Source organism: Mastomys coucha, unplaced genomic scaffold (genome assembly GCF_008632895.1).
Source record: "Mastomys coucha isolate ucsf_1 unplaced genomic scaffold, UCSF_Mcou_1 pScaffold23, whole genome shotgun sequence".
NCBI classification, from domain to species: Eukaryota; Metazoa; Chordata; class Mammalia; order Rodentia; family Muridae; genus Mastomys; species Mastomys coucha.
In genome coordinates, this window is record NW_022196906.1 from 92,389,216 (window position 1) to 92,405,813 (window position 16,598).

General features: G+C 43.8%; 2 protein-coding genes across 2 annotated transcripts; both read left to right on the top strand.

Moving 5' to 3' along the window:
- Nucleotides 1-227: 227 nt before the first annotated feature.
- Nucleotides 228-1,233, top strand: LOC116073452 (proline-rich protein 23A3-like). Its single transcript, XM_031345366.1, has one exon. The coding sequence runs from the start codon at nucleotides 423-425 to the stop codon at nucleotides 1,182-1,184; it is 762 nt and encodes a 253-aa protein (XP_031201226.1). The 5' UTR covers nucleotides 228-422; the 3' UTR covers nucleotides 1,185-1,233.
- Nucleotides 1,234-12,783: 11,550 nt separating this feature from the next.
- Nucleotides 12,784-13,554, top strand: LOC116073564 (proline-rich protein 23A3-like). The gene has a single exon (XM_031345623.1). It carries the CDS (start codon nucleotides 12,784-12,786, stop codon nucleotides 13,552-13,554), a length of 771 nt encoding a protein of 256 aa, XP_031201483.1.
- Nucleotides 13,555-16,598: the final 3,044 nt, after the last annotated feature.

Genomic DNA, 16,598 nt, shown 5'->3' on the forward strand with positions numbered 1-16,598 from the left:
TTAATCCAGAATTACGTCTCATGTCCTAATATGGCATTTCACTCGCGAGACTTGAGCAGTGATCCCTTACAGATACACTGCGATGAAAGCATACAACGCCCACAATCCAAAGCGGAAGCAAAGGCCTACAAACCAAATGGGTGCCCATGCGTGGAACCCATTTCCACTCGCTGACCTACAAACTACAGCCATCGCCATTGGTCAGCTCGACGCTCCTGGGCGGAGCCTAGTGTGACATTTCCCGATTCTTCGACGTAGTTTCCCGTGCATCTCCTGAAATATAAATGACATCCCGGGTGTATCCGGCGTAAGGAAAAGCGCAGGCTGCAGAGCACGAGACTGCAGTCGCTCCGCCCGCGCCATCGCACCTGCCCGCGCTGCATCCGCACCCGCGCCTCTCCAGCCCCGCAGCGCCGTCCATCATGCTGCGTCCGAGGTCCCTCAGCCCCAGCGCCGACCCCGCGCCCAGCTGGTCACCGCAGCCATCAGCACCCAGTCCTGCCAAGCGCCCCCGCCTCCACCAGGAGCCCGCGCGCCCTGAGCCCCTGGTTCAGCCTGAGCTGGAAGCGCCCGCCGGGCCCGCCACCAGCGCGCTTACCTCTGTGGTGTTCCTGGCCGCCGGCTGCGCCCTGCAGCTACCCGTGGATGGCGTCGACCTGCTGCTGGAGCCTGAGCCCACTACGGTCCTGCAAGTGTCGCTCCAAGGACACACCATCCTCCTGGTCCCCGAGGGACTCCTGACAGGACCCCAGCCTGAACAGCCTGGATTCGTGGCCACCAGCCCACAGGGAGCCGCTCCCCAGGACGTGCCCCAGGACCACCTCGTCGGCCTCCAGCAGGAAACCTGTGAGTACTTCTACCAAGAGGATGTCTGTGATGAGGATGCAGACTTGGACTTCCTGGCGTCCTGGGATAGGCCTCCAGATGGCCAGGCCGCTGGGAGACTTTCCTCCATCACAGGGGTGCCCAGTCCTTGGTCTCAGGAGCCTATCTCAGAGCCTTCCACTGGAGCAGAGAGATCCATCTGGGAATTGGACAACTGCCTGCTGGTTCTCTCCCCTGGCTCACCACTGCAGCCTCTGCCTCCATCTCCTTCCCTGAGTTCTCAAGAGCGGCTTCCGCCAAGCCCTCCATGCTCTCCCCGGGCCCTTTGCAAGGCCCGGAAGCGACTGGTTTATGAATGAACTGTCCGGCACAAATCCTTGACGGCTCCCTGCAAGAGAACCCCTTCCCAAGGCCATTATGTGCCTTTACAGAGCCCACAAGGTTAAGAAGGCACTCTTGGTTTTGAAGTGGGCAGAATGCAGAATATTGGATTTGTGATTGGCTGAAAGAAAGATCCTTCACGTTTTCTTTTGGATATTTAAGTCCAATTAAGTACTGGGACAGAATTTTATCATAAAGTATTGTCTTTTCTGTAAAAAGCTATTTGATAGTCTCTGTCCTGCTGAGGATGTTACTTTATAAAGTTTCTGACCTTAAAATAATGTTGGTTTCTGTTTTGGTTTTGGTTTTTGTATTTGACAAATACAAAGACTTTGTCAAAATGTTGGCTTAATAATTGAATAAAACTATAGTTTAAAAACTCGAGGACTAGAGTATCTTCATATATGAGCTTTGTTGAGCCCTGAGTCATCAATATACACATAGGTACATGATAAGAGAAGAAATAAGGGCTGGAGGGATGGCTCAGTGGTTAAGAGCACTGACTGCTCTTTCAGAGGTCCTGAGTTCAATTCCCAGCAACCTTGTGGTGGCTCACAACCATCTGTAGTAGGGTCTGATACCCTCTTCTGGTGTGTCTGAAGAGAGCAATAGTGATACATTTAAAAAAAAAAAGCTTAAAAAAGAGAGAAGAGGTGGCAGGCATGGGGAGGGGGGAGGCAACAGGGGTTTGTTTTTGTTTGTTTCTTTGTTTGTTTTTTGGAGGGGAAACTGGGAAAGGAGAAATTTACATGTAAATAAAGAAAATATCTAATAAAAAAAAGAGAGAGAAGAAATAAATCCAGGGTTCTGGCTAGAAGGTTTTTAAAAATAGATGCTTTTTAAGAGACTTGAGAAGAGATGGCTGAAAGGAGAAACAATTGGAGAGTTGCCTTAAGGTATCCATTGTTAAGTTTTTAGATTTGTTTTGTTTTGTTTTTTCTAGACAGGGTTTCTCTGTGTAGCCCTGGCTGTCCTGGATCTCACTCTATAGACCAGGCTGGCCTCGAATTCAGAAATCTGCCTGCCTCTGCCTCTGCCTCCCAAGTGCTGGGATTAAAGGCGTGTGCCACCACCTCCACCACCACCACCACCACCACGTGATTTTTTTGCTTTTTACATAGTGTTCCATGGTATCTTTTTCATCAGTCCATGTGGTGGCTTGGTTGTTGACATCTCTTACAACAACTAAGGACATTTCATCTCTACTATTCCATAGAATTTCCTTTAGACTGTAATTGCATTCTGATAGTTTTGCTTTGGCAAGTAGTTGCTTTAGAGAGTGGTTGGTTAGTTGGTTGGTTGGTTTAGGTTTTGATTTTTGTTTTTTGAGACAGGGTCTCTCTACAGAGCTGTGGCTCTCCTGAAACTCATCATGTAGGTAGATCAGGCCGGTCTCGAACTCACAGAGATCCATCTCCCTCTGTCTCCCAAGTGTTGGAATTAAAGACATGTGCTACCATGCTTGGCTTGTTCATATATTTTTGTTCATGTGTTTGCTGGGGTTTTTGGTTTTTTTTTTCTTTCTTTCTTTTTCTTTTTTTTTTTTTTTTTTTTTTTTTTTTTTTTTTTTTTTTTTTTTTTTTTTTTTTTTTGGTTTGTTTGTTTGCTTGTATTCAAATCACACCTAATATTAAAACTTGCTCTGTGTGTTTGTGTGTGTGTGTGTGTATGTGTGTGATTTGCCTATGTATATCTGTGTGTATATCTGTGTACTGTGTGAATATCTGAGTGCCTGTATAGGCCAAAAGAGGACACTGGATACCCTGGAATCAGAATTAGAACTATAGACAGTTTGAGCTGCAATCTGGATGCTGGGAATAAAACTAAGGTTCTCTAGAAGAGCAGCCAGTGTTCCTAACCACTGAACCATCTCCTGAATAGTCCCATATCTTAGAAGGGGATCAATCAACACCTATGAAGCAGATCTCAGCATAAAGCTATTTTTAGGAACATTGATAATTTACATTTTAGATTCTTCAAGTTTGTTGCTGGCTTCTTTCATTTCCTACTCTTGGTCTCCATCCTTTCATTCTATCTTCATGTGTCTTCACTTTAATTTTTTTTAAAAAAAAACACATTTATGTATTTGTTTTGTTTGTGTGTGCATGCTAGTGCCCTGCCACACATATGAAGGTCAAAGGAAAATTAGCATGAGTCAGTTCTCTCCTTCCATCCTGTGGGTTCCAAGAACTAAACTCAGTCTGTTCACAGACTGAGGTAAAGGGGTCTGGCCACAGGCCCCTTTACCCTTTGAGCCATCCCACTGGCCCCTCTTTTGTCTTCTTACTATGTTATGATTTTTGGTTTTATATAAATAAGGTTTCCTTGTATAGCCCAGGCTTGCCTTCTGCTTCAACTTCACAAGTGCTAAGATTATAGGTGTATTCCAGCACATCTGACCACCCTACCAAAAAAGTCTTGGCAATTCTTTAGTTCATGGCCTATGTGGTCTTAGTTTCTATTTGGAAATATTTCAGTTATACCTACAAACTTGTATTCTTTTAGCTGGGTTTATCTATATTCTCTCATTACTTTGAGATGGTATTTTTTTCCTGCTATTCACTAATGAAGATGAGAAGTCTCCCTGTACTTTCATGTCTTTGTAACTAATCTGCTCACTTTAGTTTCATATTGGTATGTTTAGTCACAGAAATCTGTCATCTTGGACTCAGTGAACTACAAATTCAGGTTAATTCCTTCTTAAAGTCTCAATTTCTAAAATGGCTCATTGAGTTCAGGAATAAGAATGTCCAGGTCTCTCTACAAAAAAGAAAATAAGAAGAAAAGAAATCACTCTTTTAGGCTTCTGAACCTCTCTACAATAGGAAAATGGTGGTCCTGTTTAATGAAGTTCTCCCCTGTGTCTCCTGCTGTTTGTATTTCCATTGCCTTAATGGCAATGTATTTTCTCTCCGCAATTAGCTTATCCTTCATCCTCCTCAAAATTCTGTTAGTTTTTCTTACATATTCACTGCACTAAAGCTCATTCACCAATGTTCACTTCAAAACTTCTAATTAAATGTTCGCTAAAATCAACTGGCTTTGGAGGCTGCAGGGATGGCTCAGGGGTTAAGAGCTTCTCTTCCAGGTCCACTCTTAGCACCTACATAGCATCCCACTATCTATAACTCCAGTTCCAAAGGATCCAATGCCCTTTTTGGACACTGGGCCTACATGTGGTGTAGTGACATGCATATAGTCAAAACAGCAACAACATACATACACACTCACACACACACATACACACTGTTTCAGGCACCACAAAAGGCCAATTTCCAATGTTCACACAACAGTGATGCTGGGATAGAATATCTGTATTCCTATCTCACATTAATCAATGATCAAGAAAATGTCCCCACACATTTGCACAAAGATCAGTCAGTTGGAGGAAGATCCTCAATTGAGGTTCCTCCTTGTGTCAAGCTGATAAAAACTAACCAGTTACAACAGCTAAGTTGACTTAGCTAATCTCTGGGAATCACTCTCAATCTCCAGAGGCAGTCTGCTCCCATTACTAATCAAGACATACAGAACCTGCTATATGTTCTAAACCAAGACAGGATGCTCAGTTCTAGAGCATCCAATGTGTTGGATCAAGACCTTTGTTCCAGTTACCTCCCAGGTCAATTCCCCCATCTCCCACTCATATTTCTATATGTAAATCTCCATATCAAAGTTTTCACACACCGATTGAAGATAGCTATTGCCAAGGGTCGTCACATAACAGAGTCACTAAGATGCATTCACAGTGTTAAATCATGCCACTTGTGTAGTCTGTTGCATGCAACAGCAACACAGAAGTTTTTCTGGAGGCTCTTACTGAGAAACAAATGGAAGGAACACATCTATCAATGTCTTAACCATTTGAGGAACTTGGGCACAGGGTAGTTATATGAGGTATAACTTTACCCGAGTTGGGGCTTTTACTTAAAAATCCAGCACTTCGAATGTTGAAGCAGAGTGGCCAATAATTCAAGGACAACCAAGGTAACATAGTAAGTTCAAGGACACAATCAGGTTACTTGGGTGGAAAGATAGTTACCAACTGTGCAATTGAATGTCTGCTTCTGGGACTGTAGATCTGACAAAAGAGGAGGAAACTGGTTACTTACTGATAAAAATCTAATATGGCATCCAAACAATCCCTCTGATAGTATTCAAATAGATGTTGCCTTCTAGAACTAAAGACAAAGGGAAACTGAATACCTGGCTGAAGATTTATTGTAGGAGTGGAAGAGTAGGGGGGAAGGTTCCATAAGAACTAGGGGCAGCTACAACAACAATTTCACGGCACCGATCAGACCCTTAAAGATTAGATGAAGACACTGGGCACATCTTAAAATCCCAGGCCTCTCTCGATTCTCTTTGCCTACAAAAATAGCCTGTTCCTCCCTGCTAAAGTTTGCCATTCTGCCTCTATGTTAAATTGACATTGACGCAGATGCCTCAGCTTGCCAAGGAAACACATGTTATACACTTTATCAAGAGCTACTCTTGCCTCTTCTCCATCACAAGTAACTACATCTAACACAATGTAACCCAATCAGAGAGATAGTGAGAGTGTAAGTAATGAAGGAAACTAAGTACATTACTAGAGCAGTAGGACTCGCCCAACATTAAACACCAAGAGGTAGGTGGAGGACAATGAGAAAGAGGTTATCTATTTAGAAGCATTCTTCCATGATACAGGACTTGGTGCATGGACCCTCTAAGACAGTGCTAACATTCTTAGATGCTGCTCTAGGAAGCCCTGGATATCCTTCCCTCAGTTAAGTAAAAACGTGAATATATAGACAGATAGCAGAAGAGATCCAAACATTAGAGGGACATAGTCAGGATTCTATGGACCTACCAAGGCTGTAATACATCAGTCATCATATCATACAGAGGAGCCTCCATGGAACCACAGACCAAACCAGTAAGCAGTGGACAGAACTCACGATTTCATCAAGAAGCTCAGAAGAGAGCTGGGCAGAGCTGGGCAGAGCTGGGCAGAGCTGGGCAGAGCTGGGCAGAGCTGGGTGCTGGTGGTGCACAATTCCAGCACCCGGGTGGGGGGGCAGAGACACGTGGAACTCTGTGAGTTTGAGGCCTGTCTGGTCTATAGCGCTAAGTTCCAGGATGGCCAGGGCTATACAGAGAAACCTGGTCTCGGGAAACAAACAAACAAACAAACCAAAAAAAAAAAAAAAAAAAAAAAAAAAAAAAAAAAAAAAAAAAAAAAAAAAAAAAAGCTCAGGTGATGGAAGCATGTGAAAGACTAACTTACAAACAGGTAACAGTAGATCATACATAGCAATACAACTCAAACCTCTCCAGCCACAGTTCCAGAAATTGAACCATTGTCTCTGCTATAAGTGACACCAAACTGATCATAATTTGGTCAATAGCTGCAGATTTCCTAAATATCCTCTCCCAATTACTGTACATGATCAATCAGAAAAGGCCATTCCCAAGAGGAGCACAAGTTATACCCATCATACAGGATATGCTGCTGCAAATCAATCCACTTCTAACTACCTCCGGGTACCAGATTCCCAGCAGACTTGCTGCCTTCTCCCTTTTCATGACAAACATTTCTTATTTTCTTTACCATCAGATGCAAGTGATGGGCTAATGTCTCCACAGCAGAACAGAAAGCCTCTGTGCTTTCTCACTGGGTAGATCTTCTTTAGTTTTTCCAACAGTCCTCATAGCCCAGTGTGGACCTCAAGCAGGTAGTCTGAACTCTTTGAGTTCTTTGCATATTTATTCTAGGGTTTTATTATCAGTTTGATCCGATTACCATCCTTGATGGAATCCTTCTCTTTCATCTTTTGCTCCCTCTCATGTTTCATTTTGTCGTGCTGTCTAAAAGTGTGTCCAAAGAAAGGAAAATGCCAGAATTTTGAACTTGCAGACCCTCCCTGTATGTCCATTGTCTGAGCCAGTCTCATAGTCTTGCAATTTAGCAGTTTGCACCATGTACACCATCCACATGGATCACCAAGTGGGTCACCAATAAAACCACATGAATTTCCTGCTTCCATTTCTGTTTTCCATTATGTTTGGATTCTACTCTATTGAGTGCCCTTCCTGGTATTCCAAAGGCAAACCCCCTGTCACTGTTCATTGAATCCCACTTATACTCCCTCCAAACGTCACAAGTCCTCTCTTGGGTCTTGACTCAGCAAAACACCTCATGAGCAGCTTTTGCCAAGCCCTCCCTGCTTTTCCCACTCTCCCCGGGTCCCTTGCAAAGCTCAGAAGCGACTGGTCTATGAATGAACTGTGCAAGTGAAAATATTCCTCTAGCTCTGCCTGTGATGCTCCTAAGATTTTAAAAGGGAGAAGCCAAGTTGTGTATAGACTTAGATGCTTAAGTGTATGTTAGTCTGGGTGTAATGGCCCACACCTGTGCCCCAGCAGTCCAGTTCAGTAGTGTCAGGATACCAAACATGGATCAGCAGTAGTGGCACGATTCAGCAGAAACAGCCAGGCCTCTGCACGATTTGGCAGGAGCAACCAGGACCAGCGAGAATGTCAAAAGTTCTCTGCTGGGTCTCTCTCAATGAACTGAAGATCAGCTTAGACATGAGACCAATGAAGAGTTGCACAGCTAGCTATGCCAACCCCCTGTCACTGTCCATTGAATCCCACTTATACTCCCTCCAAACGTCACAAGTCCTCTCATGGGTCTTGACTCAGCAAAACACCTCACGAGTCTTCAACCCACTTCACCTCTTTGATGGAGGAAAAGAACTGTACAGGAGTCAGATGGTCCAAATAATTCACACATTTCCCCCAATGTCTCAGTTTTTTACTCTATGCCTTGCTCCCTTGACAGAAAATATTCCTCTAGCTCTGCCTGTGATGCTCCTAAGATTTTAAAAGGGAGAAGCCAAGTTGCGTATAGACTTAGATGCTTAAGTGTATGTTAGTCTGGGTGTAATGGCCCACACCTGTGCCCCAAGTACTCAGGCAGCTGAGAGGAGGAGGGCTGCAAATTGGAGGCCTGCCTCTGCTACAGAGGGAGACATTATCTCAGAAAACTTTCTTTCTCTGTGTATTTCAAGACCAGAATAGGCACTGTCCTTTTACCTTTCTTTACCCAGGGAATGTGATGTCCCTAAGGAGTTCACTGGTACCCCCTCAAATTTTCCCAGTTCCCCGAACAAGGCTTAAAAGAGTCAAAATTCCTCTTGTGATGAGGTTGTCATGAGCAATCTAAATGATCTCCTACTCTGTTCAAGACAATAAGAAGCTGGCAGAGAGAATGTGATTTACTTAGTCCCAGTCCCTAAAAGAGACAATGAAGTTTCAAAAGATGCTACAATTCCTTCCAATCACAGTTCCACCCTAGTTATTATTTACAATGTAACAGGTTTCCTTGTAGTATTTTCAAGCATAGTAACTTGTGGTTGGTCCTCTCCCCCTCCCCCTCATCTCTCTGATACCCATCCTGGTTTAAAAGCTTCTAAGCACCCAAAGTGTTCCCTCTCCCATTTTCCTGTCACATGTGTTCTGTTACCTTCCCCGCCCTCTTTTTCTTATTTCTCCTCCCATGGGTCCCTTTCTTGTTCTGTGACCTCTATACAACTTACTTCCGCTAAATACGCATGTGAAATTACAAGCTAAGATCTCCATAGAAAAAAGAACGTGGACTACTTGTTTATAAGCCTAGCTTATCTCACTTAACATGAATACTTTGTCAATTTTGTAAATTTTCTTCAAATTTCATGACTTCACTTTTCTATATGACTGGATAAAATTCCACTGTGTGTAGGTGCCACAACTGCACTCTCCATTCATCAGTTAATGGGCCTTGCAATGGTTAGTATCAACTCTCGACTTGATGAGATCCAGAATCTTGATGGATTAGGAAAAAGGCACTTCTGAACATGCCTGTGGAGGACCACCTTGAGAATGTTAATTAAGTGGGAAGATGTGCCCACCATAGGTGATGCCATCTCTTAGGCTGAAATTCCTAAACTACCTGAAAAAAATGAGAAAGTAAGCTGGGACTAGCACATGGCTCTCTTCTTTCTGATTGGATGCAGTGTGATTGGCAGCTGCAAGTACCAGTGGCCTCACCATGCCCACCATGCTACAATACACCCTTGAACTGTGAGCTAGAACAAACTTTTTCTCCCTTAAACTGCTTTTATCAGGGTATTTGATCACAGCAACAGAAAAGTACAGACCACTGAATTTTTGTTGATTCCATTTTGTTTTGCAACATTTTGTTGATCCCATTCCCTTGCTGTTGTTAGGAATTGATCGGCAGTAAACATGGCTGTGCAAGTGTCTTACACCGTAGCCTATCATTTAGAGTACAGTGTAAAGAGAAAGAGCCAACCTTGAAATTGCTCTTTACACTGTCTTGACACTACAGAGAGGGAAGTTTTTTCAGTCCCATTGTAGGCCATACTCTAAATGATAGGCTACGGTGTAAGACACTTGCACAGCCATGTTTACTGCCGATCAATTCCTAACAACAGCAAGGGAATGGGATCAACAAAATGTTGCAAAACAAAATGGAATCAACAAAAATTCAGTGGTCTGTACTTTTCTGTTGCTGTGATCTTAAAGGGGAATGGACCTGAAGGTACAGCAGTGAAATGGAAACACATCCAGCCAGCAAGGATGTTAACTGGAAAAGAACTAATTGAAAGAGGGAGCAAAGGGACTGCAGACTGGCTCGGTGTAGATCAGTTGCCTGGAATGTGAAAGGCTGTAGGTTTGATCCCTAGTGCTAAATAAAAGAGGTAAAGAGAAGAGAGAGGGAGGAGAAAAAAGGAAAGAGAAGGTGGGGGAAACATTTGGAAGGCACACAAAGTACCAGTGAGCATCTCACAGGAGTTTATTAGACATACATAATGTCTTTAGGTTAAATTGCTACTACATGTTCTTTTTTTTTTTTTTTAATATTTATTTACTTATTATGTGTAAGTACACTGTAGCTGTCTTCAGACACCCCAGAAAAAGGGGTCAGATCTCATTGCGGTTGGTTGTGAGCCACCATGTGGTTGCTGGGATTTGAACTCATGACCTTCAGAAGAGCAGTCGGCACTCTTAACCGCTGAGCCATCTCTCCAGCCCACTACTACATGTTCTAATTATATTCCCACAGTAACTAAAACTAGATATTTAACTTTGAATTTCTTTTTGACATTCAGAGCTTTAGGTAGTTTGAGGATTGAAATGTATATTTAAAAAAAAATGCCTCAGTTAGGGATGGAGATTTACTTTAGCTATAGAACTCACCTAACCTACAATACAAAGGAAACTTGACAGATTGGGCCAACCCTGTGATCCCAACACTCTAGAGGTGGAGGCAGGATGATTAGAAGTTCAAGGCCAGTCTCCTCCACATACCCAGTCTGGTGAAATTCTGCTTCAAAAGCAAACAAACAAACGAACAAATAATAAATAGAAATAAAAATAGAATGTAGAACATATACATAGTATATTACAATTTTATTAATATTGTTTCAATTTTTAATGCTCAATGATACTATCTTCTTTCTTTCTTTTTGTTATTTTGTTGTTGTTTTGAGAAAGGGTCTTTCCAAATAGTCCTGGAACTAACTATTTCCACCAGGCTTACTTCACACTCACAGACATCCTCTTGCTTCTGCCTCTCAAGTGTTGGATTAAAGGTGTTTGGGCATTTGACACAACCACCTGGCTTTTTTTTTTTCTTTTTCATGTGCATCGGTGTTTTGCCTGCATGTATATGTGTGTGAGGAAGTTGGATCCCTTGGAACTGGAGTTTCAGAGGGTTCCAGCAGCCATGTGGGTGCTGGAAAGTGAATTCACGCCCTGTAGAAGAGCAGCCAGGGCTCTTAACCACAGAGCCATCTCTCTAGCTCTCTTTTTCTTTTCTTTTCTTTTCCTCTCCCTCTCCCTCTTCCTCTCTCGGTTTTTTGAGACAGGGTTTCTCTGTGTAGCCCCGGATGTCCTGGAAATCACTCTGTAGACAAGGCTGGCCTCGAACCCAGAAATCCACCTGCCTCTACCTCCCAAGTGCTGGGATTAAAGGCGTGCACCAGCACTGCCCAGCTCTCTCTCTCTTTTTAAAACATGACCTCGGGCTGGCGAGATTGCTAAAACTAGATATTTAACTTCGAATTTCTTTTTGACATTCAGAGCTTTAGGTATTTTTAGGATTGAAATGTATATATTAAAAAAAAAAAAAAAAAGAGCACTGACTGCTCTTCCGAAGGTTCTGAGTTCAAATCCCAGCAACCGCATGGTGGCTCACAACCACCCGTAATGAGATCTGACGCCCTCTTCTGGTAGGTCTGAAGACATCTACAGTGTACTTATTTATTTGTTTTTGATTTTGTTTTTTCGAGACAGGGTTTTTCTGTATAGCCCTGGCTGTCCTGGACCTCTCACTCTGTAGACCATGCTGGCCTCGAACTCAGAAATCCACCAGCCTCTGCCTCCCAAGTGCTGGGAATAAAGGTGTGCACCACCACTGCCTGGCCAGTGTTCTTATTTATAATAAATAAATCTTAAAAAAAAAAAAAAGACCTCACCCAACTCAGACTGACCTCTAGCTCTGTATGGAGACAAGGCAGGATGAGACGCCTGCTGGTATACCCCGCCCCCACCCCCACCCCAACTCCCCAGTGCTGTGATTACGGGTGAGCATACCCACAAGGGGCTAAGTTTTAATACAGACCTAAATCTTCAGAAAATGTCTACCTGAATGTTTCACTCTGGCGTCTTAAACGCAGGATTCTTAGAACTGGAGAAAGACCTGTGCATTTCACTATCCTTGGGGCAGGAGATCTGTTCCGGGTGAGGCTTAGAACCCATGCAGGAAGTATTGGGTTCGATCTACCGCGAGCTGTAAGTCGAGTCTAGGCTTTATACTCATGAAATTTGAGTGCTCAGAAAATTACTTCATCATCATTTATTCATTTTGGTTTTTTTTTAAGGGTTTGGTTACTTTTATTTTATGTGTATGGATTTTTACCTGCTCACATGTCTTTATACCATGTACTTGCTTGTTGCCAGTAGAGGAATCTTTCTAGACCATGAGTCTTTATTATTTAAAATGGTGTCCCACTACGTGACCCAAGCTAGACTGAAACTTGATTTACCTCCATTACCTCTCATAATGCTGGGATCACATGTTTGTCCTGTCAACGAAAGGACTCCTTGCTTTGGTGGATCTTTCGAATCCCTAAAACCGCTCGAAAACAGAAATTCTAAGATCTAAAGATCCGCCATCTTCAAATTCTATTCCTGTCAATCAAAAAACAAAACATGGAAGTTATTCTGCCCCCTATAGGCCAAAGAAGTGTTTCTCGAGTACGGCCTAGGCTATCGGAAAGCCTAGGATGCCACTCCTGGGTGGAGCCTCCGAAATGGAGGCAAAAGGGGCGGAGCTTAGCGTGACATTTCACGACTTCACTTTCCGGTGCGTCTGTTGAGGTGTGATTGACGTCCAGGGTGCATCCGGCGTGAGGAAAAGCGCAGGCTGCAGAGCACGAGACTGCAGTCGCTCCGCCCGCGCCGTCGCACCTGCCCGCGCTACATCCGCACCCGCGCCTCTCCAGCCCTGCAGAGTCGTCGTCCATCATGCTGCGCCCGAGGTCCCTCAGCCCCAGCGCCGACCCCGCGCCCAGCTGGTCACCGCAGCCATCAGCACCTAGCCCTGCCAAGCGCCCCCGCCTCCACCAGGAGCCCGCGCGCCCCGAGCCCCTGGCTCAGCCCGAGCTGGAAGCGCCCGCCGGGCCCGCCACCAGCGCGCTCACCTCCGTGGTGTTTGTGGCCGCCGGCTGCTCCCTGCAGCTGCGCCTGGATGGCGTCGACCTGCTGCTGGAGCCTGAGCCCACTTCGGTCCTCCAAGTGTTGCTCCAAGGACACACCATCCTCCTGGTCCCCGAGGGATTCCTGACAGGACTCCAGCCTGAACAGCCTGGATTCGTGGCCACCAGCCAGCAGGGAGCCGCTCCCCAGGACGTGCCCCAGGACCACCTCGTCAGCCTCCAGCAGGAAACCTGTGAGTACTTCTACCAAGAGGATGTCTGTGATGAGGATGCAGACTTGGACTTCCTGGCGTCCTGGGAAAGGCCTCCAGATGGCCAGGCCGCTGGGAGACTTTCCTCCATCACAGGGGTGCCCAGTCCTTGGTCTCAGGAGCCTGTCTCAGAGTCTTCCACTGGAGCAGAGAGATCCATCTGGGAATTGGACAGCTACCTGCTGGGACCCTTCCCTGGCTCACCACTGCAGCCTCTGCCTCTATCTCCTTCCCTAAGTCCCCAAGAGCAGGTTTTGCCAAGCCCTCCCTGCTTTTCCCGCTCTCCCCGGGCCCCTTGCAAAGCCCGGAAGCGACTGGTCTATGAATGAACTGTCCTGCACAAATCCTTGATGGCTCCCTGCAAGAGAACCCCTTCCCAAGGCCATTATGTGCCTTTACAGAGCCCACAAGGTTAAGATGGCACTCTTGGTTTTGAAGTGGGCAGAATGCAGAATATTGGATCCGTGGTCGGCTAGAAGAAAGTCTGAATGAAAAATCTCAGCCACCTAAACATGCTGTTTGAAGATCGCCTACTTTTGGACTTTGAATTGACTGCATATGGTGTTTTCTATACAGAAATCGCTCTTAAGTAATTGTAGTTCCCAAATGGTGCCTCAAATTTCAGCCCCAACAAGTTTCCTTAAAACTCCACCCTACCATGCACCGCTCTGAGATTAATTAGCTATATTCATTTGCAGCGTTTAGGCCCGAATGTCTCCTACTTTGTGCCTGTCCTTTTCCTTGGACCTTTCCCTTGTCAAGGCTCTAACTCACTTGAGCTGACTCTAGTTGATAGTTTTACTACACGAATTTTGGGTTTGGTTTGGGTTTTTTGTTTGTTTGTTTGTTTGGTTTGGTTTTATAAAGTGCTATCCTTTATTTTTCTATTATTTGTTAAGTGAGGAAATAACTTATATTTTCAACATTTTATGGTTTGGGAGCTTGTTTTTGTTTTGGATCTTGATGGTCGAGATCATAGTTAGTTGGCTGAGTTTGTTTTCTTTTGTTTTGCTGGGGGCACGGGTGTTCCAGAAGACCCAAGTATTTTCTTAGTTTAAGTATTTCATTTCTTTTAATGTTCTGTTTATTTTTATTTCATGTGTGAGAGTTTCTGCTTGCAGGTGTGTATGTTGCTCCCATCTGTGTTTGGTGCCAAAAGAATGTCAGATTCTGCATAGAGATCTGTGATCCTCCATGTTGGTGCTGGGAACCAAACTAGAGGGGAAAATATAAGTGCTTTTAATTGCTGAGCCATCTCTCTAGCCTTCTGGAAATATCCTTAACTTATCATATTCTGAAGAATTTTATACTTCTCGGGCTATGGTAAGTATAAGATTATATTTGTATAGGAATAATTACAAGACCTTGAATTTATTTTGTTTATTATTACTAATGTATAAAATAGTTTATATTTTATCTGACATCCAACAAAATATTAATTTCTTTAATAATCTCTGGCTGGGTTCTTCCGTAATCATTGACACTTCTAATGAGGAAATTGGCACAGACCAATTCTGAGAAGCTAACTTGTCCTTAATGATCTGCATTAGATATGTCCAGGCAGGGCAGCATGCTTGAGAGGGTCAGCCCTGTCCTAAGAGATCTGTTTATCCATGGTTGGCCAGTAGTCCTTTTCCTGTTTAAGAAGTTACTTGTTAATGTTTCTTATCATAAAAGGGGGTTTCTGTGTTGGTTTGGTTGCATAACTAAAAAGACTTCACCAAACTAATTAAAATATTTGACTTGGGCTGCAGAGATGGCTCAGCAGTTTAGAGCAGTTAAGAGGCTCAGCAGCTGCTCTTCCAGAGGTCCTGAGTTCAGTTCCCAGCAACCACATGGTAGCTCACAACCATCTGTAATAGGATCCGATGCCTTCTTCTGCCACAAAGGTGAACATGCAGATAGAGCACTCATATACATAAAATAAATAAATCTTTTTTAAATTTTTGACTTAATAAATGAACTAACATTTTTCTTTTTTTTTAAAAGATTTATTTTATTTATTTTATGTGTATAAGTACACTATAGCTGTACAGATGGCCTTGAGCCATCATGTGTGTGGCTGCTGGGAATTGAACTCAGGACCTCTGCTAGCCCCGCTCGCTCCGGCCTGCTTGCTCCGGTGTAATTCACTGTAGCTGTCTTCAGATGCACCAGAAGAGGGCGTCAGATCTTATTACGGGTGGTTGTGAGCCACCATGTGGTTGCTGGGATCTGAACTCAGGACCTTTGGAAGAGCAGTCAGTGCTCTTACCCGCTGAGCCATCTCGCCAGCCCATGAACTAACATTTTAAACTTAATTCTTGAGAGCCGCGTGGTAACTTGAGCCATTGGGGTTAGTACAAAACTAGGAAGATATAACAAATAAGAGTGGGGCTGGGGCTTTAGGCCTTCGTGAATTTTACAAGGTCTTTTGGAGAGTAGGAAGCAGATGGGTGGGAGGAGAAAATGAGTGAAGACGCAGTTTGAGGCTTTAAATGTTAAATTTTACATGCATTTTCTATGTGCATGGCTTTCTGTGATGTCCTTTTTTCTGGGTTTTTGTTTGTTTGTTTTAGATTTTTTTAAAAAATATTTATTTATTTTATGTATATGAGTACACTGTTGCTGTCTTCAGACATACCAGAAGAGGGCCTCAGATCCCATTACAGATGGTTGTGAGCCACCATGTGGTTGCTGGGAATTGAACTCAGGACCTCTGGAAGAGCAGTCAGTGCTCTTAACCCCTGAGCCACGTCTCTAGCCCTAGGTTTTTATTTTTATTTTATGTATGTGAGTGTTTGCCTGAAGTATGTTTATACATCACATGTGTGCAGTGTCTGTGGAGGCCAAAAGATGATATTGGATCCCCTAAAACTATGGATGGTTGTAAGCCACCATGTGTGTGGCGGAAATTGAACAGAGTCCTCTGGAAAAACAGCCAGTGCTCTTAACTGCTGAGCCATCTCTCCAGAACCTGTGTTCTTTTTTTCCCTGTAGTGACTTTCAGTGGCTGGACTAAGGTTCTTAACATCCCTGCTATTCCAAAGGATTTTTCTGTAATTCCAGACGAGGCTGTTCTACCCTGTAGTGTTTTTGTAGGGAGGGGCCATGTATTGTTTAGGGTTGGTTTTTCTTTACTTATTTGCTGTTTGGATTTTATGCACATCACTCCATCATTCCTAATGTTTAAATGTCTATTTTTGACAGGTTTATGTAAGATGTTTTTATAATGAAATAAATTGTTACTGCTAAAGCTAAAAATCAACACGAATCTAGCCTCTTTTTTTTCCTTTTGAATATTAATATTTATTACTTAAATCTGGACATGCTTTGCCAGTTTCTCTCCTGCCTTTCATCCTTGCTCCCCATCCTGTCTGTCCTTGGTGGCTTC

What these genes read in the sequence shown, in the direction of transcription:
- LOC116073452 (XM_031345366.1), top strand. Translation starts at nt 423, where the DNA reads ATGCTGCGTCCGAGGTCCCTCAGCCCCAGCGCCGACCCCGCGCCCAGC.
- LOC116073564 (XM_031345623.1), top strand. Translation starts at nt 12,784, where the DNA reads ATGCTGCGCCCGAGGTCCCTCAGCCCCAGCGCCGACCCCGCGCCCAGC.